The sequence below is a fragment of the Cinclus cinclus genome, chromosome 5 (genome assembly GCF_963662255.1).
Source record: "Cinclus cinclus chromosome 5, bCinCin1.1, whole genome shotgun sequence".
Classification (NCBI taxonomy): domain Eukaryota; kingdom Metazoa; phylum Chordata; class Aves; order Passeriformes; family Cinclidae; genus Cinclus; species Cinclus cinclus.
In genome coordinates, this window is record NC_085050.1 from 69,767,543 (window position 1) to 69,794,988 (window position 27,446).

A 27,446-nucleotide genomic window follows, 5' to 3' on the forward strand; every position below is an offset into this window, starting at 1 on the left:
ATTAATCTAAAATTTCTCTTGAGGATTAGAATAGAAAAGCTAAATTTCATGTGAGAAATCTGTACCTAAAAATGAAATAACTGTAAAATCAGGGATTTAGGTAGCACTGTTTGAATTTACCTCCAGAGACAAAAAGCAGTGACAAGGTGCTGCTTTGCTTGAAAAGCCAGAACTCCCCCATGAATTTATGGGCTCCAAAAAGGGGGTCTAGTAAACAATTCAAGCATGACTTCATTTGCTCTTTACCAGGAGAAATCAAGTCTTCAAGATGTAGTACTGCCCTAACTCTAATCTTATTTATTTTACCGACAACATGAAAAAACAATGAGGATATTTGCTACTCCTACACTCTACAAAACAGTATTTCCTGCTCTTCTTGCTTACATGCTATACTTCATAGAAATTAATGAAAATTACTGTTTCAGTGAGTCCTCCTATTGATCACCTGTCTCAGAAAATTCCTCAACCTCTGCTCCAAAATGCCAGCCTCCAGAAGCATTACCTTATCCTAGATCTGCACAGGTTGAAACAGATATTCAGAGAAAAACAAGCAAAAAACCACCAAAAAAAAAAAAATCCCAAAACCACACACACAAAACCAACCACAAAAACCAACTAAACCCCAAGCATTTTTCTGTTAGTCAAACAGAACTGACACATTGAGCTGCCTTGGCTTTTGCCACCACAATGGAGTGCGAGGGTGATGGGAAGCAATTAAAGTTAGACACCCTAAAAAAAAAAATCAGTCATAGAAGAGAAGACAGCAAAAAAAAAAAAAAATCCCACACATTCTAAAGCCTAACAGATTAATGTCAAGAAAAGGATGCATAATCCCTCTCCAATATCTCTTGAAGAAGAAGCTTTATAAATTAATCTTATTCTCGTGTCCTTCCCCAGTCCCCTCTATGATCCCAACTCCAGAAATGTCATGGAATCTAATTAAGAAAAACAACACACTGCAGAACTTAAAAGCACCAAAAGCATGGCTTCTGGTATAACCTGCCATAAAACCTAGAGTTTCTATAAGCTCTAGTCATAATCACGGAATAGTTTTTCAATTTACTAGTGGAAAACTGAAAGGAGAAATTTTCTGCACCTGCCCAGAACATGCAGTATTTCCATCCAAATTCACATATTCCTCAGAACTCGAATTTTCCATTTCAAAACTAATTCTCTCCCTTTCCTACAAGCGGCCACTTAGGATTTTTAAAAATGTTTAAATTTTAGGTAAATATCCGTGCTCTTCTGCCTACCTTTATGGAGAGAAAGGCTTTGAGCAAGGGTCCATACAGGGTTATCTGGGAATCTGGGGAGAGTTCCAGCTCCACGTGGAGCTTATCCGGGGGCAGCTCCGAGGGGTCGAGGGGAAGGCGGGTGGAAGCTGTGGGAGATGAAATCACACTGTCCGTGGTTTTCTGAGAGGGCCTCAGCACAGACAACATGGTTTCTTCCATTTCTGACACTTGGGAGCAAATCAAGAGGAGAAAAGACATTTGGATTACAACTTGGGCTTCTGTTGGACACAGTTTAGCAAACAGGAATGTGTGTTAAATATGCAATTTTTTGGCACCAAACTTGTAATATTACATTAGTGTGTCTATGCTACAGAACTGGTTTTTGGTTTCTAGTAACTATGGGAAGACACAAAAATATCAAATATTTTAGTCAATGTTAATTATGCAAGAGAAAAACAATCCCTCAAGTTCTGAAAAAAAAAAAGTATTCGGTGTGTTTATCTTGCTTTTGAAGTTAAACAGAGACATGCTTTCATTTCAGTGGAGCAGATTTCCCACAACCACACAGCTACTGCAGGATAAACAAGAGAGAATAAACATGTAAAGTGCAAAGTTGTACTAAAAATCTATTCTGAATTAGTAGCTCTGTAGGCCAAAATTTTGTCTACAACAACTCAATTACTCTAGTCACAAAACAGTTTGGAAATTCAAATCTTATTTCCTACCCCTTCTTTCTAGTTGGAGTCAGAAACAAGAGAGCCCAAAAACTGTCTTTATTAAGTGAGGAAAGGCAATGAGAATGTGGTGAGTAACTGTAAGTGTTTTGAGGATGTGAATTGATTGCTGGGGAGTAGAGAACTCCATGAGAAAACCATCAAAAATTGATGCTCCAGCTGGAGAAAAATTTCAGGTGCCAGTTTAATGGGAAGAACTGGCACACACAGAACTACAGACACCTGCAGCCAGAAACCTCCAAGGCTTGAACTCCCCATTATTGTCTACAGTTCTTGCACCATCTGATGAGTTATACATCAGCCAAATGCTGCAGTGAGATGAGCACTTTTTATGGAAACTACATCTTTCGTAATGCAACACATTTCTCAGAGTTTTATGGACTGACTCAAAATAAAATACAGATGTTGCTACTGCAACAAAGAGATTCCATCAGCACCACTGAGTAGGAGTGAGGTGGACTGCTGAATTCATCACTGGAGGAAGCTGCAGATGAATTACCTGTGTATGTACAAACCTACAAATGCAGGTTTCAATTGCTACGATTAGCAGGAAATGTTCTCAGAATGTGAAGAATGCACATTTGACACAAGCTGACATTCTCACAAGAGCACTTAATGCGAGCATCTGCAAAATCAATCTCACCTTTTCTGCTTCATCCTAGCAAATTAGAGTTCTTTGACATGTTAATTGTTGGAACTCAAGCCCCAAAAATGCCATCCAGCATGTCTTCTAACACCTGCTGATTGTGGCCCTTTCAAATTAGCCCTCATTATTCTTCTAATATCTCTCCTCCACCAGTCTTGCTTCTAGAATCCCAACCTGAAAGAGTTTTATGTAACCCCATAACTTCCTGCATACCTTCCTCTGCATTTAAATTAACTTACTTTAATCTCTGTGTTTATAATCTTTATTTTGCAAGCACATATTTATAGGTTATTTGTTATCTAGAAATATTTAGACAGTTAAAATAATTTCTTAAATATTAGAATTTGACTGACCAGTCCAACACTCATTTCTGATGGTTCACTTTAACACTGAACAATGAAATCTCAGTTTGATACTTATAAAGGCAAGACCATGTTATTCCATCTCATATATAAAATATCTAAGCATTTAAATCATAAGATGAGATCACAATATCCAAAAGAAAAAAAACTTGAAAAAGCTAAGGAACATGATGTGGCCAAAAATATTGTGCTTCCTATTTAATATACCAATGTTTAATATACCAAGTGGTATTTTATCTTGTGCAACAACCCATTTAAGAGATCCACTTTGTTAAGGACAAGAAGAAGTGAACTGCAGACAGTATCCTCTTTTTCACACAAGGAACTGGGACACATCCTGAAATGTAGCAGCATGGAATGCAGTCAGGTTTTAAATCAATCCCAGTGCATTCTAATGATCAACACATTCCCTTGAGACACAGAACAGCAATTCAGTTCCAAGTCCATCTCTGCAGATGGAAGCAGTGTGATCCAAAGTCCCAACAGCTTCCCAAATGAACCATGCTGACAAGGAAAAGGTAGTGACACTTACAGGATTGCTTTAACTGCTCATCTGCCTTCTGAGGATAGATGGGGTGCCAGGAGTAGTCAATTGTAAACACAACACTTGGGACCGTCCAGCATTCAACCCATCCAGCCCTTTCAAAAGCAAACAGCACTCTTATTTCAAGCACAATACTTCCTTTAAATATCTTTAAAGCAACCTCAAAAGTTCATGAATCACAAACAAAATAAATAAATAAGAAGAGTCAACACAAAGATATAAATAAATATATATATATAGAAACATATCAAGAAAACTCACTCTTCTTGAGTAATGTTCCTCCATTTGGGCTTGCCTGTTTTCTGCCCACTTTGACATTCTGCAGAAATACAAGACTCAGGACTTATTTTATTGGGCTGACAATCTTTTACCAGCATAAAAAGGGAATATTTACTAGGATGGCAATCTGGCAGATACAAATGAAGATCAACATCTTCTCCCTAAAAATCAAACATCAGCAACAGGAAAGTTAATTTACATTCACTTTATGCATAATGCTCTTGTTATTTTCATGTTCATAAGTGTCATTTTCCTTTTGCAGGCAAAATTAGAGAAGAAATCTATTTCCCACCAAGTTTTAAGTACAATCCCAGAGCTCTACAGTTCTGAATGCTAACAAGTCCAATAACTTGCACATAATCAAAGCAATCTATAAAACACAGCTTTTAGTGATCCTTGTTCTTCTGTTGTTCAAACCAAACTGCAGAAATTAAATAACTAAACCAAGCTGACTCCACATCTCAACTAAATCACACTTTAAAAAGAAAGAAAGCTATAAAACATTGATTTCTTTGCTATCAAATTATACCAAATTAGCAACATCACCATCAACTAGTTTATTTTCAGCAGCAGTAGACAGCTTCTATTTTAAGGAAGTCAAGAAGTACAGCAATTCAAAGAACTCTGTATTTGTTAAAATCACTTTGTGATCATTATTTATGCTACAGAACCTCTTAAAAATCTGGAAGATGGCTTTCCAAAATGGTTTGGGAGTAGCCAGTAGAGTATTCAATTCTATCTTTGAACACACATTAGATTTTCACATTTCAAAAATAAAGGGGAACAGAATTCTAAGTCATAAAACACATACACAGACACAGAGTTTAAGTATATATAATAAATATACACACTGTCTAGCTATATGTATGTGTGAAGCATATGCATATTTGCATTTTAAGACATCTTTTCTTCTTTGTGTACATATGTATATAAAAATTAAAACAGTTTATGACTAAATGCTTCACACAAGCAAATAAACCATTTACCTTTGAGTTACTTAAAGAAAAATTCTGCTAACTGCAAGTGAATCTTTCAGGAAAGAGTTAATTCAAAATTTCCTGATTCAAGAAGATAAGGGAAGATATACACACATATACAAGACAAAACATCTTACCCTTAAGGAGAATCTAGTGTTGCATATGGTTGGGACAAAGTCAGTGAAAGGCAGAGAAAAAACAATGTTCAGGGTTTCTCCACAAGCTGCCAGATAAACTGGGAGGGAAAAGGAAAAACAAATTTGTCAGAATTACTCCCTATTTTGTTCTTAGACCAAATATCAAACATACAGGTAGAAATTATTCAAAGATATTAAAGAACTCATGACACAGACTATTACCATTTAACTACACTGTACTTGGAGTAATAAATCACTGTAATCAATTATTCTGAAAAGTATTTACTACCTACAGCTTGTTCTTTCTAGAAAGACACTGTACTTAGCACAAGGAAATTGGAGGTAAACAATAAAAATAACTATAATATCTTGGTGCTTTTCTTTACCTGCCAGGTTTTGGGTGTAATTCTAGTACTTCCTCTCTGTACACATTTATATACATTGTGTTTTGCTGATGACTTTCGTTGTATATGCTACTTCTTCCAAATGAAAAAAAAAAAGTGATCTCACCATTCTCCTGTTGTTTGGTGGAACAGTCAATCCAGTTGTGTTGATTTGCTGCCCAGATCATTTCAAACTGATGGAACATGACTTTGAAGTTCCACATATATGGAACAAATGAAAAAATATCAGGTGCGCTGTCACTGGACCAGTCTTGGATCAAATCTAGACCCACACCAAGCAATAAAAGGTGAGTTAGTATCAGGTGAGTGATTTCTTGGGATTTTTGTGTTGGAGAAATTGATGTTTGCTGTGACCACAGCAGCAGGTTACACTGGACATTGTGGCACTACCCAGACAATGGCTCTGGCCTCACTCAGGGGATAACTTTATTAGCACGGCACCATGCCTGCACTAATTAAACACTCCTCCCAGCAGGGCTAATTAGCCCAGGCAGCACCACAGTGATGGGGGCTGTATTCTTTCCATTACTGCAGCTGCAGCTTCCAGCAACAGTTGGGTGGTGCTGTACCACCTTGCATTGCCTTCTTCCTCACAGCCAGAATCCTGAGGAGCAAATTATTTTTCCTCATCATCTGTCTGCCACACAGACACAATCCAAAACCCAAGTAGTTGAAAAGCCAAGTTGATGAGCCAAGCAAAGAGAGATATCAAGAGAAATCAACATCATGGGTGACAAATATGAAACAAATCAGTAGCTGTATGAGAGTTCTAGTAAGAAAAAAATTTAGGATCACTTAACTGCAAATCAAATTTATTTAGATATTAGAAAAGTAAATTATTTGCATTTCTACTAAAATGTAGTAATATCATGTAGCTGGACATTCTCTAGGCATCAAGAACTCTGACCTCAGAAACAGTTTGTTGCCTTAAATATTTGAAATCAGAGAACCTGACCTTGCATAACTCGGCAAAATTTGAAAAGAAACCCCCAAGAAAGAATATTTAATTTGACATGTAACTTATTTATCAAGGAGGTTTACCTGTAAAGAAGCTCTTCTGAGCAAAGATGAAATGATAGGTTGCTTTATAAACCTCCAGCTCACACTGCCACGTCTGTGGCATGTTCCATATCCGGGGATAGCTGGCATTAATGTGGAACTGTGGACAAGAAATTCAAGCATCAGGATTACCTGAAAAGATGACAGTGCCTGACCCTGTCTCTCAGCAGTTTTCACATAGGTACCCTACTGAATAATTAAAATTGTTTTCCTGCTGGGATGAACAGAAGGTCCTTCCAGTTCCTTAATAATTTAATCTCTGTCTCTCCTCCTGTGTTTGAAGGTCAACTGTTAGTGCATTCATTTATTTGGAAAGATATACTACGAGTTTCAGATACATCTGCTGCTGTACATGCACAAAGCAATTTAAAAAGCTAATTTCTCATCAAATGCATCACTTCTCACGATACACCAAAAGAAAATTCCCCAGAAGAGAGTATTTTTCAACCATCGCTACATTGTTCAAATGTAACCATTAAAAACATCACTTGAGTAGGATCATTTAAAAACCAGTAAGAAGGGTAGCCTACACAATTACAGTACTGCAGAAGTGAGATATTAGGTAAACAAAAGAATAATACAGTGTTATATCTGTCTCAAGTAGCTCAAGCACATTTGAGTGCTTTTAAGTACTTGTGCACACACATCCTTTAGCAGAGCTAGTGAGGGTAATCATTTATTAAGGCAAAGCCTCTATGAGCATGTGGCAACATAGTAAATGAGGCAACATTTGTAAATAGATAATTTATACACCAAGTTAGTCCTTTTTTAAGTCACTGAAGGTTACACACATACATAATTAGGTTGGTATATATAAATTCCTTATATATCAAGGCCTTGCAAAACACATTAAAAAGGCATTTTCCTCCATTAGGAAACTGAAGACTGCTCCACAGAACAATAAATATGTTCTTTATTAAATACCCTACAGAGACTGAAGCTTTGTGCTTATTAATGCACACTTACAGCCAACATTTCTGCTTCCAAAAGAGTCCTGTACTGCATGCTGCTGGTGGCATCCACGTGGAGGAGCTGCCCTTTAATTGTAGGTGAGTAGCCTGGCAAACAGAAGTTATCAAATGATCATTCAGACACAAGAGTTACAACAACAATATTTAAACATTTTTTACCAGTGATTTCAGCAGTCTACTACCAAGAAGTACCCTGATCAATATTTGCCCTAATATCTTGCAGAGAACTGTACAAGGAAGCATTTTTGTTCCTTTCCTTAGGAATGTACATTTCAAGAAGACAAAGGAAAAACACTAAAAGACATTCACACACAGACACACACAGGGATTAAGATAACTGTTCAGGAAAAACAGCAAGAAAGACAAAAAAAAAAAAAAAAAAAAAACAGTCTAAGCCTTAACTCACCATTTTCCCCCACCGTCATGGGAATGTTTATTTCCAAATAGGATCCTGCACCAACATTTACATGTACAGCATTTGTTTCCTGCATTGCAAGAAAACAAAACAGTCCAAACATGATTTCTAGGTTTATTTATGCCTCTGGCTGTCATGATCCACACCTGGACTAAACCACCTGATAATTAAAGTCTTTCTTGCCTACAGAAAAATCACTAATGAACCACCAGTATGCATTGATATGAAACAACATAGTTTTTAGGCTTAAGAAATGCTGACTGAAGTCCGGTTAGAGAAACAGCACAAAATACTCTGGTTCAAGGCCTGAGAAGGCAGACTAATGTACATTTCTAATACTACAGTTCTAACCCTTTCAGTCCTCCCACAAAAGAACAAAACAGGTGTACAATGAAGTGATGCTGTACCCCATTTAGAAGAGTAGTAACAAAGAGAAGAAAAATCCAAATTCCTACACATACAAGTTTTGGTCCCCCCCAGTGTCACCTCTTCACTCAATATCAGAAGGAATTGTTTTGTCATCTATCATCATGGTGAGTTTCATCAGAATTTAAAACTGCACAGGACATGGGCAGATCATGAAACCCCAAGACTGTAGGAGCTGGCATGGCTTAAGATGTACCTTCAAAGCTTTAAAGAAATTTAAAGTAACACCTCTCAGAATGTATTGCTTCTTGAAGGGTTCACTCGTAATTGTAAAAAACTCAGACAAAAATCACCCAGCTTTTAAAACCATAGTTTCGTAATAAACACCTAAGACAAGTAAAACTGTGCACAACCAAAAAGCACAGTGCAACCACAGTAGACAAAGTGAATTTCTTGATAAGGTTTCCTTATTTACCCTGTTCTTGGTAAAAAGCAAATCAATGGTGGCATCTGCAATGATATTCATCCGCAGTTCAAAAGCAAGGATCTGTCTTGGTTTCCCTGGCTGGGCAATTTCTGAGACTTTCATAACTTGGTAGTCTGGTGGGAAGAAAAATTTCCACAAACAATCCCTAGTGGGGAAGAAGAAGAAGAAGAAGAAAAAAAAAAGAAAAAAAAAAAGAGTTGTTTGTTCACAGAAGAAATATATATGTATATTTGTGCATCTACTTGGTTCATTTAACTATCTTCCTCTTAGCTTTAGACAACCAGGGGATGTGATAAGGAAGAATGTTTGTTGAAAATCATCATCATGGGAGCCTTCCAACTCATAACTGAAGTCTGGTGTCAATGGCAAGAAGTTAACTTTCTAACAAAAGCCATAAATTTTAATTCAGAAGGCAAACCATGTTTTTCTTCTAATTTCTAATCCTTGGTTTACAAAATCTGCTACAAAAGCATAGTGCGAAGTCATCTAATTATTCTTTAGTTTGTGCATAAATAATTGATCTAAGCCCAGAAATAAAGAAAATACAAAACTTTAGGACCTCAGAATGGAAACCACATTTCTAGAGATGTCTAGCTGAACATGCCATGAAAAAGAAGGCAGGAAAAGCAGAGAGATGAAGCACAGCAGAGCTTACAGAGGTCCCAAGGGGCTGGAATTCCTTCCTGCACCCAGCTGTTGTAGCAGCTGAAAAGTTTCCAAACTTCCAGGATCTATCCATAGCAAAATGGAAAAGTGTTCCTGGTATGTATCTAGGAACTCTATGCACTAATCTGCTTTCTACTGAGCCAGTTAAGACTGTAAAAAGCATTCCACTATAGGGCAAGCTTTCTTTGGAGTATTAAGAGTATCATTAGTGATTCGCTGACCTCGTATATCTAGCAAAGGGGTCTAGAAAGCAACATTTTCTCTTAAATGCACTATCATATTTAATGACTACTCTTTGGGCTGCCATCCTCACACTCCTGAGAGACAGTAAACCAGAACAGTTTCACAGAATTAGTGAAGACCTAGTACCAGCCCCTAATTAACAGGGGAAAAGAGGGAAAGCACTGATTATGTCACTTTTGCTTAATAGTCCTTTACTCTCCATACAATCCTATTGTCCTCACCAAAAACGCTCATGTGCAAAACATCCAGGGCCAAGTAAAGAACAGTAGAACTTTAGCCTAAAACTTTGTGTTAAAATAAATACACAATAAATACTTTGGAGATAACAGCAAGCAGCTGATTATGTTAAGCAGGCATAAATTATTCCTCCCTCATTATTTTCATAGACAGATTTATGCTTCCCTAAAATTTCCTCATTAATATGCAGTTTTCTCCCATAGTAGCTAACAGGAGCTTGATAAATCTAAAGATCACCAATTAACAAGGTAAACCTTTGGGTATGTGACACTTGAGAAACAGTAAAAATACTTCACTTACAAAAAGGAAACATAATCTACTAATTTAATAAGGAGAGTAATCCTAACTTTGGAAGGCCAACAAGATAAACACTAGTGAATTTACTAAATCTTAAACCATGGTGGCAGGACTCTTCTTTCAGACTTGGTCTACCCTAAACTACACAGATTAGAAGTTTGAGCAATCACACACCATGGAAACTTGAGAAAGGCTTCTCAGTAACACTGGACAGGAAGATGAAAGCTGTAAATCGTGGTCATACCTCTGCCTATCAGCCCAAGGCCCATAGTTGAAGTCTGTCCCTTTTCCACACACAATGTCCAAACCCCAGCATGGTGGCAGGTCCTGTAATTTGCTGTCTTCGTTGCTGGTTTCTCCATCATTACTTTCCTCTGTCTCCTCTGGTACAAGACCTGTATGACATAAAATAATAATAAATAAAGGAAACTGCTTCAATCTGGCATGAGACATGTTTGCTTAAGCACAAGATAAATGTCCTGATGTCAGTTTTATTTGAGAGCACTACAGTATGTAAGCATTAAGACACAATTCAAAGCAGATTTCCAGTGGAAGGCCAAAAAATATGACTAAAAATGATCCAAAATTGCCACCTATCCTACACCTGTACACACCATTATCAAGTGTGTTGTCTTTGTTCAAGATTCCGTTAATACTTTAAGGACAGTCAGACCAAAAGGATATTTATGATACTTCTATTGGCTCCAAAACATTGCATTAACTCTCTTAGCATAATGATTTTTTTCCTCATTAAAGAAATAAACTATCTTTGTACTTAACAAAATGTACCTGGTTCATCCATGTAGTAATAGATATCAACATCATTGGACTGCATTACAACAAAACCTTCACCCATCAGCCTCGGTGGTCTGCAAGGAAGGAGAGCCAAAATAAAGAGTAAAAATCCACATGCTGAGGTTGATCTTTATGAATTCAAGTAATTTTAAATGCAACATATTACGCATAATGGATTTGTATAATGATTTCAGAAAAAACCCAAACCCTTGATCATAATGTTGCTGCTCTAACTATTACATTAAATAACTTAAAACTTTAGTTAACTCAAGCATCAAGATACCAGTTTCTTCTCCATAAAGGTATTTCTCAGATATTCTAAACCACAAGTAACTGCTAAAGTTTTACTTTCAGTCAAGAGTTCCTTTCTCCTTGTCCTATATTTTTCTTTCACCTGCTAATTGTTTTCTTACTAAAATAGCCTTCTAGACCAAAGGGACAAAACTTTCTGTAATTAGACCATTAGTTAATAATAATAATAATAAAAAAAAAGCTGTTCTGTCTCAATAACACTTTCCTCAATATAAAAGGATCTAAGTGATAAAACTAAAATATGAAACATTTCTCCTAACACTATTATATTGGTATATTACAATCCCTTTCCCATATTAATTTACATATTAATAATTTGGGTTTTACTGCAAAGACACTATTGCACCTTCTCAGCAGCTTTCATAAACTGTCCTTTCTTGACAAAAAGACAATTCCTACAATTTGAGAGTGTGACCTGTTAGAGCTCTTTGCCCATTTTACCACAGCTCATTTTCAAAGGCAGAAAACCTTGGAAAACATGGAAGACAGCAGATGTAGAGATCATGTATCGCCAGAAACTCTTCAAAGGCAACAGAGCAGGAATCTTGAAACTAAGTTTACTTTTGACAGTAAGAGCAGCAGCCAAAGAACAAATACTTTATAATGATCATCTCATTTTAATTTAATGCCATTATCTAGTTTGTATTAATTTTCAAGTACTCCCTAAAATCTATACTGAACTACCACCTTGAGCCTGCTGCCTCCAAACTTCTTCTACTTTGACCTGCTTTTCCTAGCACCATTTTTTTTTCTTTTCTTGAATTTCAGAGGAATTATTTGCAAAGAGTGATAAGAGTGTTGAGATGGATGTTTGTAGTAAAAAAAGTCAGTTTTCAAGGTGAAATTCTGATGTTTGTATTGATTAGTCAGAATGCTACAAATTTCATCAAGTCACTTGGCTGTGCTTTTTTTTATACATTTACTGCCTGCAGGAATTTCTGGAAGTTAAAACACCCAGGTTCAATTTTAAGGCAAAGCAGTCTAAGAGGGCAGGCTCTAAAGAGTCAAATATTGTCCATTTCCAGTGAACTGAGCAATTTTTTTAATTTGCCAAGTAAATTAGAGCACATTTTTGTGCACAGATGCCATCCTTTAGCCATCAGGAGCTGCAGGGATGGTAAGAGCATAAAAAGCAAATACTTAGAGGAAGCAGGAGGAAAAGCTAATAGTTTGAGTATCTTAATTCTATTTTGTTTTAATCTTGTTTGTTTTCAATATTGGTTGCAGAAATTTCCTTTGTCGTCATGTTGGAAGAGTAAGATTCTGTACCCAGCCACAGAATATTCTTTGAAAAACAAAGTTAAGTTACACAAAGCAGTATTTGGCTGATAAAAGGCCAATTAAGGTACAAATTATGTACAGTTTATTTTATTACTTCATGCAGGCACTCAGGCTTGTGTTTGACTTCCTTCAGTTTGTTCAGGCTGCCTAACCCTGCTTATGCAGAACACACTGAGGTAAAAGGATCAGCCATCTGTCTTCAAAAGATAACATGGTTTCCCCTCTACCAAGTAGTACACAGCTTTTGCCCAGTTTTGGAGGTTTTTTTACTATTTCCTAAACCATAAATCAGCTTTACAAAAGTCAACACCTTAAACCTTGCATTTCAACTAGAAATTCAGTGCTGGCAAAGTACAGCTCTAGTACCTGAGAGGAGGAAAACAGACCTTGGACACAGGATGCCACATCCCTGGAAACATTCCAGGCCAGGCTGGATGGGGCTCTGAGTAGCCTCATCTGGTTGAAGATGTTCCTGCTTACTGCAGAGAGGCTGAACTAGATGGCCTTGAAAGAAACCTTTCCAACCCAGACTATTTTATGATTCTATGTTTAACAACAGAGCAGAACACACACACAAAAAAAAATACAAACTTAGAGTAACAGAGAAAACCAGATCTTTTCTTCATAAATGAAATTGTCTCAAAGATCCAAAATTAAAAACCTTCAGAGTGGTAAAAATTGCAACTATCTAAACACACTAAGGAAATAAAGACACTGAAGCACAACAAACATTCTCTTTTTTGTTTTCTAAAAAAATGTAATACAGATACAAAAACACCCCAAACTTACTCATCATTTTGAAGACCAACATATCTTGGGCTTGGAACCAGCATGACTCGAACATTTTCCAATTTTCCCTTCACAATGTGCATGAACTGATCAAGGTGGCTTGAAGGTGGTTTTGTGGTGTATGTCAAAAAGGCATCATCAAAGTTAATGCAAAGTGTTTGTGGCTGATAATGATTCCCAAATGCCAAGCGACCCTAAATCAAAAAGCAAACCCAGTAACTCACTGGTAATCACTGACCTCTTACATTTAAATACCTCTTTACACTGATCTCTTACATTTAAGTAAATGCAGTTGAAACAGCCATGTGCAAATAAAGAACGTAGACATAAGTCCCGGCCATAATCTGTGCATATCTAAAAATACTACCTTGTATGTTAAATTCTGATTTTTTTCTTCTGTTACCTCAGTAATAGGTTAAAAAATGGCCTTTTCCTGGCTCTTTCCTGCTGTTGTTCATTTGGGTTTTTGAGGGGAGTTGTGGTTTTGAGATGTAACAGCAACTTTTCAACAATGTGTCCAAACACCCCTATTAAAATATTCAAGGGAAAAAAACCACAAAATACAACCCCAAACATCTGCCAAAAAACCCAAAACACTTCATACTGTACAACACCCACAATTTAATTACTCGGTGATATTCTAGAAATCATTACTAGATTCTTATTCTAGAAATCATTACGTATAAGGCATGAGTATTTCCCAAAAGTTAGAACATAACTGTGCTTCCACTAGCACCAGCATGATTTGTGACTGTGTCAGAGGAATGCTGATGGCATCAGTTTAAATTTTTAAAGCAAAAAACAAAAACTTTAAATAGAACGTGTAAGAAAAAATAATGGTGAGTGTCATTTTCAAGCACATAGTGGTAAATATTTTCCTTATAAAGGTTTTTTCACTCACCGTGCTCACATTGACTTTAATGACCGGGATAAGTGATCTCCATGAAGAAGAGGGGTCTTGAGATTCTGTTTTTACTTTAACACTAAATTTAAAAAAAGAAAAAAATGGGAGGTTATCATTTTGTCTTTTCTGCAGAAGGACCAACCAAATTTTTCTTCTAGAGGTCTTCAGGGCACAGACCTTGGAGAGCACTTCTACCCCAGAGGGGTGCCTCCTGCAGAGGACCTGCTAGCAGATGACTTGTCAGGCTTCCCAAGCCTGGGAGAACAGCAGGAAGCGCACAAAACTACACCTTGGTGCTGACACAGGCAGGAAACAAGCATACCTTGTTTATTAACTCAGAGCAATAGTTAAATAAATCTTGCTCAGGGACCTTGGCCTGCTCTAAATACTCTTGTTGAGGCATGGGATTTTTCATTTCTCAAGACCCATCCTCCTTAGAGGCAGAAATCCTTCCTGGGCCTGTCAATAAGGGCTTGAGAGAAAAACACAACGAGACTGGCCGGGAGGCTGAACCCTTACTCAAACTCAGGACTGATACAGCATCCTGCAGCTGCCCATTCTGTCATTTAGCAACTGGCCAGCAGCAGTGGCAGCACCCAGGTCCCATTAGAACTTCTCTGCTTCTGACAGTAAATCAGTCTGGTGTGGTCCTGCCCAGAGAGGCTGATTATTGAACACCTGTCTGCACTGCACGTAAGCCATGTGAAACTCCTTATACTTCCACATCATGTTTTCTGGGGTGCCCCAAAAAGAGGAATTAACAGAAGACAGTCTGTGTAGCTGTACACAAGACAGCACAGATCCTCACATTTTGCCTATTCAATGTCTTGAGCAGCTGTTACTTCTACTGAGCAAAACCATTATTATTGTGCCAGCATAATCCCCTTCAACACATGTTTCCTCTCCATACTGTATTTCACATAGATTTTTCAGCCTGTCTCTGATCATTAAACAAGAGCACTTAGTTTGTTTGGCTGCGTTTTTTAATTATTACTGGTATGAACACTGAGGAAAGGGAGAAGATTCAGACTGCACTGTCAGGCTTGTCAGTCCAATTTCTCTCGCTGTGCTTCCCTCCTTTGGCCTCCAGAGCACAGGTTAACAAAACACTCCCCAATTAGTTCAGCACTTTGCAGAACAAAGCACTGACAAAACAGCAAAATGAATAATTACTTACCTTTCAAGATTGGTGCGTGTTCTCTGCCTCCCATTCACTTGTCCTCTCTCATCATCTTTCTTTGCTGGAATTATTGTGGGATCCAAGCCAAACAGTTCTTGAAGTTGTCCATAAAGCTCAGAGCGGTTGTACACATGAAATTCAAAGTCATTCACCATAATATACAGTCGAGTTTCTGCCTTTGGATCTAACCAAATAGTAGGAAAAGAGGTTCTTATTCTACTTCAACATTCCCTTGGAATATTTACAGTTTCTCAAATATGTACATTGCGCAAAACCAATCCACACAGTACTGAACAGCTGCTGAAGTACATATTATAAAGCAGTAAAAAACTCCACAAAATAATTACAGCATTCTGAGGAAATCAGTAAACCTTGGCAAATAAGACAGCGGCATACAAAATATTAAATCTGAAAGGCATTTCACCCCTAGGTCACAGTCCAGAAATAAATCCAGTCAGAAACTGCACAAAGTGGTAAAGGAAGTTTAGCAGTTTTATGTATGAAAACAAACATCCCGATGAACATTTCTGCTTTTGAGCACAGATACCATTGAGATCAACTCAATCTCAAAACCTATATGGTTTTCAAGCCAAGTTCCCTGGTACAGCATGCCTTAAGAGGGGAAAAAGCTTTCTTTTACAGAGAAGCATTAATATGCAGAACTAACAGGATCATACTCATTTTGCACAATCAGTCAACATTCTCACAAATTTGAAATTTCAACAGTTTTATCAGCTCGGCTCTCTGATCCTTAATACCAATTTTAACATCTGCTGATCATATAGAGAGCTGATTGTGACATACTTTGACATACTTTTGCCTCAGAAAGTGTGACCTAATTATGCAGTTAATGTGAGGGAAAAGCTCGCACCACTTCCCCCTAATTACCCAGTTGAAAGAGTGCCCATTACACATTGACTCAAGAGACCTGAGCTGCTCTAAAAACCTCATCTGGTCTTTCTAAGTCAAACAGACTTCAGGCAGCTGCAGAATCAATGGTTATTACAGCAGTCCCCAGTCTGTAACTCTGGGGGTACAAACTGAAGGCAGCATTTCCCTAAGACACAAGAAATTAAATCTCAAAGCAAACTTTTGTGGCCAGGATCCAAAGAAGAAATGCAGGTGCCACAGATCCAAGGTTTAGACACATCTGCTTGATTAAATGCACCCAATTTGATAAAGAACTCATCTGTTCCCCAAAATCACACATCTCTGCAACACTGTCCCAAGGACAACCCACTTATTCCCCATCACACTTGAAGTAACAGAAACTTCCATGTAATTATAAAAATATATACATATAGAAAGTAAGTTTCCAGAGCACACTGACTGACAGCACAGTTTTCTTGAACAGAAGACAGAGAAAAGTTAATGAGCCAGCTTCAGTTTCTTCCTGTTTTCATAAAAGCACCATCAAATCCCTTTGTTACCAACCTCAACTTGCATCAACAACAGTCAGGCAAAGAATGACATGGACAAAGATTGGGATACACAACTGCTCACCAGGGAGACCTCAGTAACATCAAGAACACAAATAAATGTAATTTTTCAATTCCTGGATGCAAGCATTAGACTTCATTTACTAAATGAAATCATATGTACTAATTCAGGTCTTTAAAGGGGATTTAAAGAGACAAGTATCTCTTTTTCCTAACAACAAAAATAAGGTTTGACATCCATACATCAATTTGGTTGGCTAAAACACTTGTGGAAAAGGAAAAAAAAAAAAAAAAAAGAAGGGCAAGGAAAAGGGACAAGCAAATCTGAATTTTACGATACTAAATGATTCAAAGAAGCACTTATGCAGGTTATGTACAAGCAACTACCAGGTTGTTTCACAATGTGAAAATTGATAATGGGCTGTGGCACCCAAGTCAAGTCATCAGGGTGTGCCCTACCCACAACATGATCCTCCAGCTTTTGTAACTAAATCACTTCCATTTCTCAAGTATATACAAAATCTCAAGCCCCAGCATGATTTAACACTTAAAGAGCATTTTAGTCACGTTACTTTGTTGTCAGACCTGGACAGCTCTAACTTCTGTGGTTACTGGGATCATTTGTCCAATAATAATGTGGCCTTAAATGCCAGCAGGAAGCCCTTAAAGGTTTTAAAGCCTTGCAATATTGCCAAGCAAAAACATCACCACAGAGGACAGGCAACCATCTTCACTGAATTAAACTCAATTCTTTTTTTTTTTTTATCCCCTGAGCCACCAGAGAAGTGTGTTTTAACTAGCAGATGAAGACAATCCTATGAAAACTTGCTGGACAGTAAGTAACCTTCAGCTGGCAAAATGTAATTAACTCTAAGACTAGGTTCCACTTTTTCAATTACTTTTTTTATGGTATAAAGAATTTGAATTGTGCCCTGAATTGTCACCTCAAAGGGTGAGCAGTGCCTCAGTAGTTAGGAATGAGCAGCTCCTCCAAACTCATACCACTGTCCAGAGTGCTGTCTCACATTCACCTGACTGATCTCGCATGCAGTACTGCTGCCACTGCTGAGCTGGGACTGACACAGCAACAGCTCCACGAACTTGCTGACAAGTCTAAGAGGCTTCACACCAGCAGAAACCACTTCCAAAGGCAAGGACAGGAAAAAAAAGCCCTCCCAAGTTCAATGACCCTCTCAATTAGTGTACTCAGCTGTACACAGCTGACATTTCTGGACCTCCTTGAATGAGCAATGGAGCTGTGATGGCTCCAAAAGTCGAGAGAGGCAGGACCGGAGTCCCATTCAACAAGATTCTAATCCTACAAGTGATTAAGCACAGAGCCTTAAGCTACTTATGCTTTCTCACTGTTTTCTGCAGATACAATTCATCTCTTGTATCTGTGTTAATCACCCATCTTCAGCCAGAGATAAGGAAGAAAAATAAATGAATTTTTCACACTTCCTCACTTCTGTAACCACAGATGTCAAGACACAGGTTTGTCAAATACTAAGAGCATCCCTCACCATAACATTTCAGCTAAAATACTGAAAGCACAATACTCACTGAAACTCAGAAACTGAAATCACTTGCAGAAGATCAGACATCTCTATTCATCATAGTTATCAACTTCAATACAGAGACACTTATGCTTGGACTGCAGCTCATGAAGGCTACTATTAAGATTAACAGTTTGTGCCAAGAAGGGTTCATGTCCCTGATAATGAATCCGGTATTTATTTCATCTACTCTGCAACCAGTGAACAAATCCATACCTTCAGAGCACTTCAGGTACATATTAAAAAAGCAATTGCATGCCTGTTATTGTGCAAAGGAAGTGTGTTTCTGTGGGCTACCTGCAAATTTAAGTTTTAAAACCTTTTTGGGAAACCTACCGTGCTGCTTCTGCTTAGGGTTGTACATCTTCCACCAGCGAAAAATGATAAATCCATCTTGAATTCTAAATCAAACAAATTGGAATGAAACAGAATTTGAGACAGAGGCAATCCAACATCCTACATGCAGCTTGTGCAGAGATCTGCAGCTGAGGCAGTGTACATGGAAAATGAAAGCACAAAGCATTACAGCACACTGTGCATTGCACAACTCCTGCTTTAGCTGAAATTCATATAAAACCCCATAACCAACCATTGCCTCCTCAAGGCTTTCCAAATCTGACAGCAAGAATCAAAACTATAAACTATTTGCTGGCATGCAGTTCACAAAACAAATTATTCTGAATGCCAGTAAGTAAATGCCAACTACTTGGCCAACGTAAATCTTCCAGACTTAGGAGCAGGAGCATGAAAAACATAAATGAAAAAACAATTCTGCTTCACACTCCAAAGTGGTTTATTTGACAAATATTAAGAATAACTACAATCTTATCCAGTACTCACTTCCAAATGATAAGGCTAACACAGCAAATGAGCTCACAAGTATGTAGGAGTGTTAAATACTAGCACCAAAAGAGACAGCCTAACACTTATAAATATACTGTTCATTTGGAAAACTACATTTTCATTTGTGCTGTTTAGACCTGTATTTAAAATCCTTATTTAGAAGGGGGACTCCCTTGGAAATCTGTACCTGATGGACATGTCCTCTGTGATGAAATAGATTTCACGCACCATGACTTTTCCAGAGAGCACAGAGAATGAAAAGGAACCTAATTATTAAAAAAAAAAAAATATAGTGCTTATTAGCCTAAAGCTGTTGATTTTGTGAACAGAGAGAACACAGAATTCAGTTATCCCAAGTGGGTTAACTGGGTATCTTGAGTTCCCTTTTTGAAGGGAAGTCAGAGATTCAGAAGACAGAAAACACAACTACAGGATGCTGGGTTTGACACCACCCAGCAATACAACCAAGCCCCTGAGGCACATGAATCACTCTGAAATATCCAGGTGCCTTGCAAAGCTCAAAACACTTAGAAAAGCTATTTTGAACATTTAGTCTCAAGCCACTGTGTGCAAGACCATAATCAGAGAAATAAAGATTTTCTGATGGACTGCTTTTAAAAATTTTACACGGCTGTAAGGATTTTAGTCCAATTATTATGACAAGTCATGCTTACAGCAAGAAGGATTAAGAAGTATGAAAAGACCAGCAGGTAACGCAATAGCCCAGATTTCTCCTTAGGCTTTTCACTTCACTCACAGAAAGTTAAGTACACCATAATTTTAAAACAAAACAAAACAAAAAAAAAGAAATAAAAATCAACATGAAACAACTGAAACCGAGCTGTAAATCATGGGATTTAATTAACATTATGTTCTACTTACTGATGAGGTTTATAAAGAATTCCACATATTTGGCCAGCCATATCAGCTATCCTTACTTAATGGCAATTTCACAGAGAAAATTTAATAAAAGCCTATAGATCAAGTGGAGCAGCCAGGAAGTATTTAATCTATTTTGCTCTTCAAAAAAGCTGGGTTTGAACATTATTTGGAAAACAGTTCTTAGATTCTTGAGGACATGAACAAATGAATTGCAAGGGTGTCTCTGGCAGGCCAAGTGTGAGCAGCATTTTTTTTGGTTTTAAGTGCTCACTATATTTATGAGGTATAGTTGCAGAAAAAGTCCAGAACTAAAGTCATTGCTATTCTGTGAAGCAGACAGAGGAAGGTAGAGGAGCAAGTGAAAGAAAATTAGAAGTGTGATCAGGGAGGTTGTGGGCTACCACCCTCTGTGACTCAGCACCAGATATTTCTGTAAGTGGGTGAGTGCCCAAGTGATTTGTACTGACCTGTTTTATTGAAAAAAGTTGAAAATATTTTAATAAAAAGTTAATGGATTTTGATGCAAAATGTTCTAGCCAGTATCAATTCTACAAATCATAGTCCCAGTATGGATCAACCTGTGATCAGTTGCTCTAACAGCTTATTTAGAAAGCAAGGACAGTGCTGGAACAGAGACCCAGGACTTGAGTCCCTGTTTTGAATCCACTGAATGTTTTCAAATCACTCTAAAAAACGAACACTGAGTTTACTTGAAGTTTTTAGCAAACTGAGGCATGATAAAAAAACAGCAGACTAGGAGTGGCATTACATTAATCACAACTTACCAATATGGATGTAGCCATGTTTATATAATCTGTTAAGAACCAACGTTAAAATGAGTCCAATGTTCCGGGAATTATAGTAAGTCAGGTAGATAATCCATCCACAGGACAATATTGTTGCTGTTGAAAGATTACAATGAATTAAAGCATTTTTTAAAGTACACTGACCCAGATAAAAACCTTACCTATTAGGACTACAAGGCATATCAGTGTTCTTCCTGCTCTCCAAAACATTTGAAACTGATGGGACACTTTAATGGGTGTTTTCACAGAGATGGTGTGAGAAGGGAGTGAAGAGATGGGGGAAAAGGGGAAATGGGAAGTTCAGAAAAATACAGATTCTTCACTTCTCTCCCAGTTCTTAATATAAAAAAAAAAACCTGTCCTTCCAGAGGACTTGCAGAAGGCATGACATTATTTCCTTACATCACTACATCAATTATCTAAGAAGTCATAGATTATTAGTTATATTTTATAGATTGAATTCTAATATGTATTGTCCTACATGGACATTTATTTCAGAACACCCTAAAAAACCCCAACACCACCAAAGTCATACTACATCCCTTCCCTTCCCACAATTCTCCAAACTGTGAACTGTAACTTAAATTTTTAGTCTTTCATATATTATCACAGGAAACATTATCATATATGAAACCATTTCCTACAATGCTGCATCCTGAGAGAAATGCACCAGCCCTTGGGTGAGCAGAAATATCTCAACAGTTCAAGCACAGAATTTGATAGGGAAAAAAGGAAAAAACAATCCAATGAGAAACACTTTTTTTTTAAAATTAGGTCTGCTAATCCCCAAAGTAATTTTTACTTTAGTTGATTAAGAGCAAGTAACCTATTTCTAATTACAATGATTCTCTAAGCTTCCAGAAGGACAAACCCAAAAGGAATGGCACTGCCAAGGAATGGACTAGTTCTAATTCACCTTAATGATAATTACCATTCTCTTTCACCCAAAGCAGACTAGGGAAAGAAACCTGAATTTGGCAACAGAAGTTTTTCATTTTTCCTAAAAGTGGAAAATTTTAATAGAAAATCTAAAGTGCAGAAAGGCATAGGAGCGTGACGCCTTCACTTTGAAGAGAGTTCAGATGATTACCCCAAAAAAAAGAAAAAAAATTTACAAAAACCATCTGTTCTTCCACTGTTCCTTTATTTTTTTTCCAGTGAGATGCTCCACTGCTTCATAACAATACTTTGTTGAAAGAGAAAGCGAAAATGACTCCTATGACTTTTGTCTTTCCTTACTGGAAAATGGATCCAGTGTGTGACCAAAATTCAAGCAGCTCATACCCTCAGGCAATAAACAAACAAACCAAAACCTGTGTGGGTGACCACACAGGAAAGAGCAGGAAGGGTGGAAGCTACATCCCAGGAAAGAAATTCCAGCTGGCATGGAGGGCAGGCACACTCCAAGGACAATGTTCTCTTCCCTCACCTTCAGCTGAGTAAACTGCTCACTGCTGGTCCTCTGTAGGGAGGGAGGAAGGTGGGATGACTCACACTCTGAGGGTCCATAAAGCTTCATTTGAGCTTAAAGTTCAACTAGCCACTGCTGGATGGCTCAAGTCAAGAAGGTGCTCTCTCTTAAGGTGAAACACACAGGGAAAAACTGGGAAACCACTGCAGTTTCCAGTCCTGATCCATCGCCTTCAGCACTAGACTCACCTCTGCCACAAACTGTAGCCTTTCTCTTCAAATCTCAAACTTGATTCACTCATTTCATTATTATATTCTTGATTTTTAAAGCCTCTCCACTGAAACCAAGTTTTAGAAATTGCATTTCCAAAGTTTTACTGCATTTTTAGAAATTATTTCAGAAGTGAGCAACAGCTCTTTGAGGAGCATGTTCGTTTCTGGAATTCATCACCTTTACTGAGACCAGTAGTTACCTGTTTCAGCATTCAGGAGAGGAAATTATTGGTATCTTTTTATGTTCCCTTAGAACAGGATGCCATAGGTCAGCAGATAAAAGGAAAGGCGGAAAGGCTGGTTGAAACTGGGTCAGTTAATAAACATCACTCTAACGTGTTTCTATCCAAACCTCATAACAGGAAGCAAGTCAAAAATTTTGAAGACAAAATTTTCAGATCTATTTGCATCTGTTCCATGTTTTACCACGAGCTGCTACCAGTGACTTCCCCTATTTTCATCTTGACTACACTGCAAACTTTATGTTAAGTACAAACTTTCCATTTCAACACATTAAAAGTGAAATTACAAACAGCAAGCACCCTCAAATAATTTACCTATGTCCTTTCTATTTAATTTGGCTACTTAAAAATAATTCCAGTATGTCAACAGCCAACAGACTGCTTTAACTTGTCAGAAGTGAAAGTGAAAAAATAAAGTTGTTGCTCCTGTGTTGCCCCTCACCCCAAGTCCAAGAGTCAAGGCTGGAACCTTTGGAAAAGCCTGACTTCACTACACACTTTCAGTATTCTCACATGGACCTGAGTACAACTCCATATTTATTTTGCTGTCCTTGATCCACTTGTCTATAGATTAAGAAAATAAAAGTATCTACACCGATATAAACACCAATATAAGCAATAGCACTAGTGCTATTAAAAAAAAAAAAAAAAAAAAAAAAAAAAAAGAGCATACCTAAATCAGGCCTATTTCCAAATCCAGCTCGTAAGTGATTAAATGACAGCTTGACTTAAAGGCTCATTGTGGCACACGATTTAGTCTGGAAGCTGTGTCATTAAACACAATAGTCCTTAGACCATTTCCAAACTACACCAGATTAAATGGCAAGTAGGTACACACTGGCATAAGGAAGTTATTGTAGCTGTCATGCTAATCCTTTGTTATGGGATCATAAAAGAAATTTAACCAAAACAGAAGAGTTAATCTTACCTACTAACAGCCATACCACGTTGGAGTCATGTTCTGTCAGGAAATCTTCCAGCTGCGTGATGCTTGGGACAAAACTATCATTTTTTCTTTGATCCATGGTTACACTGTTTTTGCACCAGCACCTATAGAACTGAAGGAAAAAGAAAACCATTTCAAAACCAAAATGAGTAACAAGCACAGCACAGTTTGGGAAAAAATGGACTATGTACCAACTGCAATCATCTCCAGCAGTTTGTTTCACACAAATACAAATATACCTGTTTTATTCCTTCAATAACAACATCACGATTCTCAGCTACCTCTTCTTCTACTCCAGAGTTCCAGACACACTTCCACTCATCTCTGCTGGAACAGATTCCAGGCACATGACTGGCCCAAACAAACTACATATCAACAAAAGACCAAAATATGCTCTCCAAATTTAGTACCCTGAATGCCCTGTACAGCATACAAAAGCAAATAGCTGTCTAAAACTGTTGCACCCCAGCAGTAAGTCAAAAGGCAACTGAACATACAAGTAAAAATGAGGTTGTATTAAACTTACTAACATGCAAAAAATGTAACATGAGACTAAATCCCCACCCTTGCAGAAGGAAAGGCCAAAGGAGACACTTCTAGGAGTTAGGGAAAATTCCCAAAACCTCCTGATGCACTGTGTCCATTAATTCTGCTTAAGGATGGATTTGCATTGTTTTGTAAAAGCTGACTTGGATGATCTGTTACAGAGAACAGAAAACCAGTCCTTCTGATCTTACACACTTCTTAAAATCACCCATAAATCACCTTGCAACTGGGTTATATTAGTTAAATGTGATTAGCAGGGAGCTGCTCAACACAGCAACATCTGTAATTACACAGCAGCATTTTTGCTGCACTAGTTTCATTCGAAGTCTTCTCCCTTGGATGTTATCTGCCAAATCTTCTCAGAAAAAGAAGCAGCATTAATTCTTCTTCTTTTTTTATTTTCTAACACCTTCCAGCTCCTGGCAGCCTGTCTTCCTGACAGTATTCAACCCTTCAAAAATACTTTAGAGTGGACTTTTACTCCCCTTTGTTATAAAGTCTCTGCTGGTTTGTCCATCGAGGGCTCTAGAACATAAAACTAATATTGATGAGTCCTTAGTTTTTCAGCAGCCTAACAACTTCAGAATATTCAGTATTTGCAAATGTGTGCAATAAATGTAGCAATTCATCTGTTTTTTTCCTTTAATACTCACACTACTCTCATTATTTTAACTGGAAGAACTTGGAAAAAACCTGCCTTTAATGCACTTGCTTCTCCTGTTGTACCCTGAACCAAGAGTCTGTGTTTAGAACTACAACAGGAGTACAGTCCCAAGAATAAGTCTTAATAATTTATTCATTACCCCTTCTGCAAGAATGAATACAATGAGGAGGAACACAAAAGAAGGAAAGACAGAAACAACAAAGAAACACCACGAACCAACACCAGTTTCCAGCAGGGATGACAAAAAAGCCACCAACTTACTCCCCTGCAAGGGGGAGGAATAAGAGGAATAAACATCACACACATGCACACAGACTAAGAAGAGAGCTGTTGTTTCAGAAGGGACTTCAGAACAGCAAATTAAATCACATAATGGCACAGTGATTTGCTTTAAGACATCCACAGTACCTTAATAAAAAAGCCACATGTCAGTTTGTAGAATGAAGCAGAGGATGTCTCTGCAGGCAGCCTCTGGGAGCCTTTAACCCCTGAATCACAGGGTAAAGAGAAGAAGCCAAATCAACACTTCCAGCATAAAAGGATGGAAGATTTAGTCTCTCCCTTCCTCAACAAGGGACAACAGGGTCACTCTGTTGTGGCCAAGACCACCATGGAAATGTTGTCAATAGGTGAGGACTGTCTCTTTATTACCTCAACCACCAATAGCTATCTTGTCAAGGAAGCAAACCATGGCTATTTCCTGAGAAATTATCACCCAAAATTACATGATACTGAGACATGATTAAAAATCATTAAATAGGACTGTGGCAAGACAACCTGGAGACTGACAGTATTGAATCTTGATACTTAGCTACTGAAATAAAGACAGTGTTCTTCATTTTTTTTTTAGTCTTCACTATCCATAACCATAAACAAATCCTTGCAATTTTTTTGTGGGATACATTTCCTACCTGCATGCAAATAAATTCAGGATTCCCCCATCCCTCATCATGTGTCAATACAACATACTTAAGCTTCAAAGATGATCCTTTAACACTCTTGCCCACTGATTATTTTTTTTCTTTTGTTAGGGTAGTCTTTGCCCTTTTAGAAGTTCCTTGAGGGAGGATGCTGGCAATAAAACCACCCAAAACCAGGCAGCAGCAATACCTGCACTGGATGTGAGCTGTCAACACATCTCTCAGAGGAATCAGGTGCTTAATCCACTTAGAATCTCAACTACTGTAATAGGAAGGGGATACAAGCAGAGATCAAAGGAGTACACACTGTTCATAATGTCCCTGTGCATTTACAAGTCCCACAGGATGAAGGGGCACCCTGATCTGGACCATGAGGACTTAAGAGGAAGAGATGCAGTCTTTTCAGAATATTTGCTACTTTCAGTAACCAGCATTTCTTTCTGTCCACAGTCCTGCATTTTTCAGTCCCAATACACTGTAACCATTGGTTTAAATCCTGGACCTTGCAGCCTTCCTCTTCCATGCTCTATACACTGTAACTAGAGGTTTGAATCCTGCAGGCCTCTCACTGCCCACACCCTGCTACTTTCACTGCTGTGTGCAAACTGAGCTTGTCCATCAGAGCAAACTGCAGCACTCTCCAGGAACACGGATCCACGGGCTGCTGAGCCTGGAATCTTCTTTCATACTGCCTACTGTATTCTCTGAAGGAAACTCTACAAGGAACTGCTCTTGGAATGAGGAGACCCGAGGGTGTGAAATCGACTCTTGCCATACAAATACACAAAAGAAAATGCAACTAAGAGCAACGGAAACCCAGAGCTCCACATTTGTATCTCTGCATTTATAAATAATCTTTTCTCAAGGTCTCTGCTGTTCTGTGATGAACAGCTCAGTCAGCATGCTGAAATATAGTCCATGATAAGTGTTTGGATTTATTTGCCTTCCCCCCAGCCTTATTTTTTAAACACATTTTTACTATTCATTATGTCATTCATGGCTCTCATTTACCACATACCACATTAATAAATGCAAAATGCATTAGCTTTCTCCTGGGAAGAAGACAGGAGAAAATGAATATTCTGTGGCACTGAGGTGACAACACTGATACTCATATTTTATCTTCACAGCAGTCCTTTAGTACCTCATATAGTTGTCTTTCTCCTAATGAACATCTGAAGAAAGGAGAGATAAAGTCCAAATCCCTTATTTATGATGCCCAAACTGAAATACTAGGGGCCTGCTTTTCAGGTTGTGCATGTTTGGAGCACTTGGCAGGCTCAAGTCAGACACTGGGCTGCCTTAAAGATATGAGGGCTCGATTTTACTGTGAAGTTCCACCTCATGGTCAGCCAGGCTTTATAACAAAAACACATACTTAACAGACTTGAAAAAGTGAATTTTAATTACTTGTGTCACACATAATCCCTTCCTCACAGTACTAAAAAGATGCCAGGGAAGTTATAATCCTGAGGGGATGCACTTCATTTTCAGCCTGCTTCCAGTGTTACAAGCCTGATCCAATTTTCACCGCAAATACTCCATCCCTAAAAAGCCAAATACTCAAAGGCAGCTGCTCCTAATATTTATAAGCTCATT

The 27,446-nt window shown here is 37.9% G+C and overlaps 1 protein-coding gene across 8 annotated transcripts in view; it reads right to left on the minus strand.

Moving 5' to 3' along the window:
* Positions 1-27,446, minus strand: part of BLTP1 (bridge-like lipid transfer protein family member 1) — an 86,403-nt gene that overhangs the window by 55,102 nt on the left and 3,855 nt on the right. For all 8 annotated transcript variants that reach the window (XM_062493139.1, XM_062493140.1, XM_062493144.1 and 5 more), the window contains exons 2-19: positions 23,700-23,829; positions 20,826-20,942; positions 19,346-19,424; positions 18,652-18,716; positions 15,318-15,504; positions 14,138-14,219; positions 13,237-13,430; positions 10,849-10,928; positions 10,304-10,454; positions 8,605-8,761; positions 7,755-7,833; positions 7,344-7,435; positions 6,360-6,477; positions 5,425-5,580; positions 4,915-5,012; positions 3,783-3,961; positions 3,510-3,616; positions 1,254-1,462 (exon numbers count right to left, since the gene is read on the minus strand). In XM_062493139.1, the coding sequence (XP_062349123.1) occupies positions 1,254-1,462; positions 3,510-3,616; positions 3,783-3,961; positions 4,915-5,012; positions 5,425-5,580; positions 6,360-6,477; positions 7,344-7,435; positions 7,755-7,833; positions 8,605-8,761; positions 10,304-10,454; positions 10,849-10,928; positions 13,237-13,430; positions 14,138-14,219; positions 15,318-15,504; positions 18,652-18,716; positions 19,346-19,424; positions 20,826-20,942; positions 23,700-23,796 (2,247 nt within the window). In that variant the 5' untranslated portion in view covers positions 23,797-23,829. The remainder of the gene's footprint in view (positions 1-1,253; positions 1,463-3,509; positions 3,617-3,782; positions 3,962-4,914; positions 5,013-5,424; positions 5,581-6,359; positions 6,478-7,343; positions 7,436-7,754; positions 7,834-8,604; positions 8,762-10,303; positions 10,455-10,848; positions 10,929-13,236; positions 13,431-14,137; positions 14,220-15,317; positions 15,505-18,651; positions 18,717-19,345; positions 19,425-20,825; positions 20,943-23,699; positions 23,830-27,446) is intronic.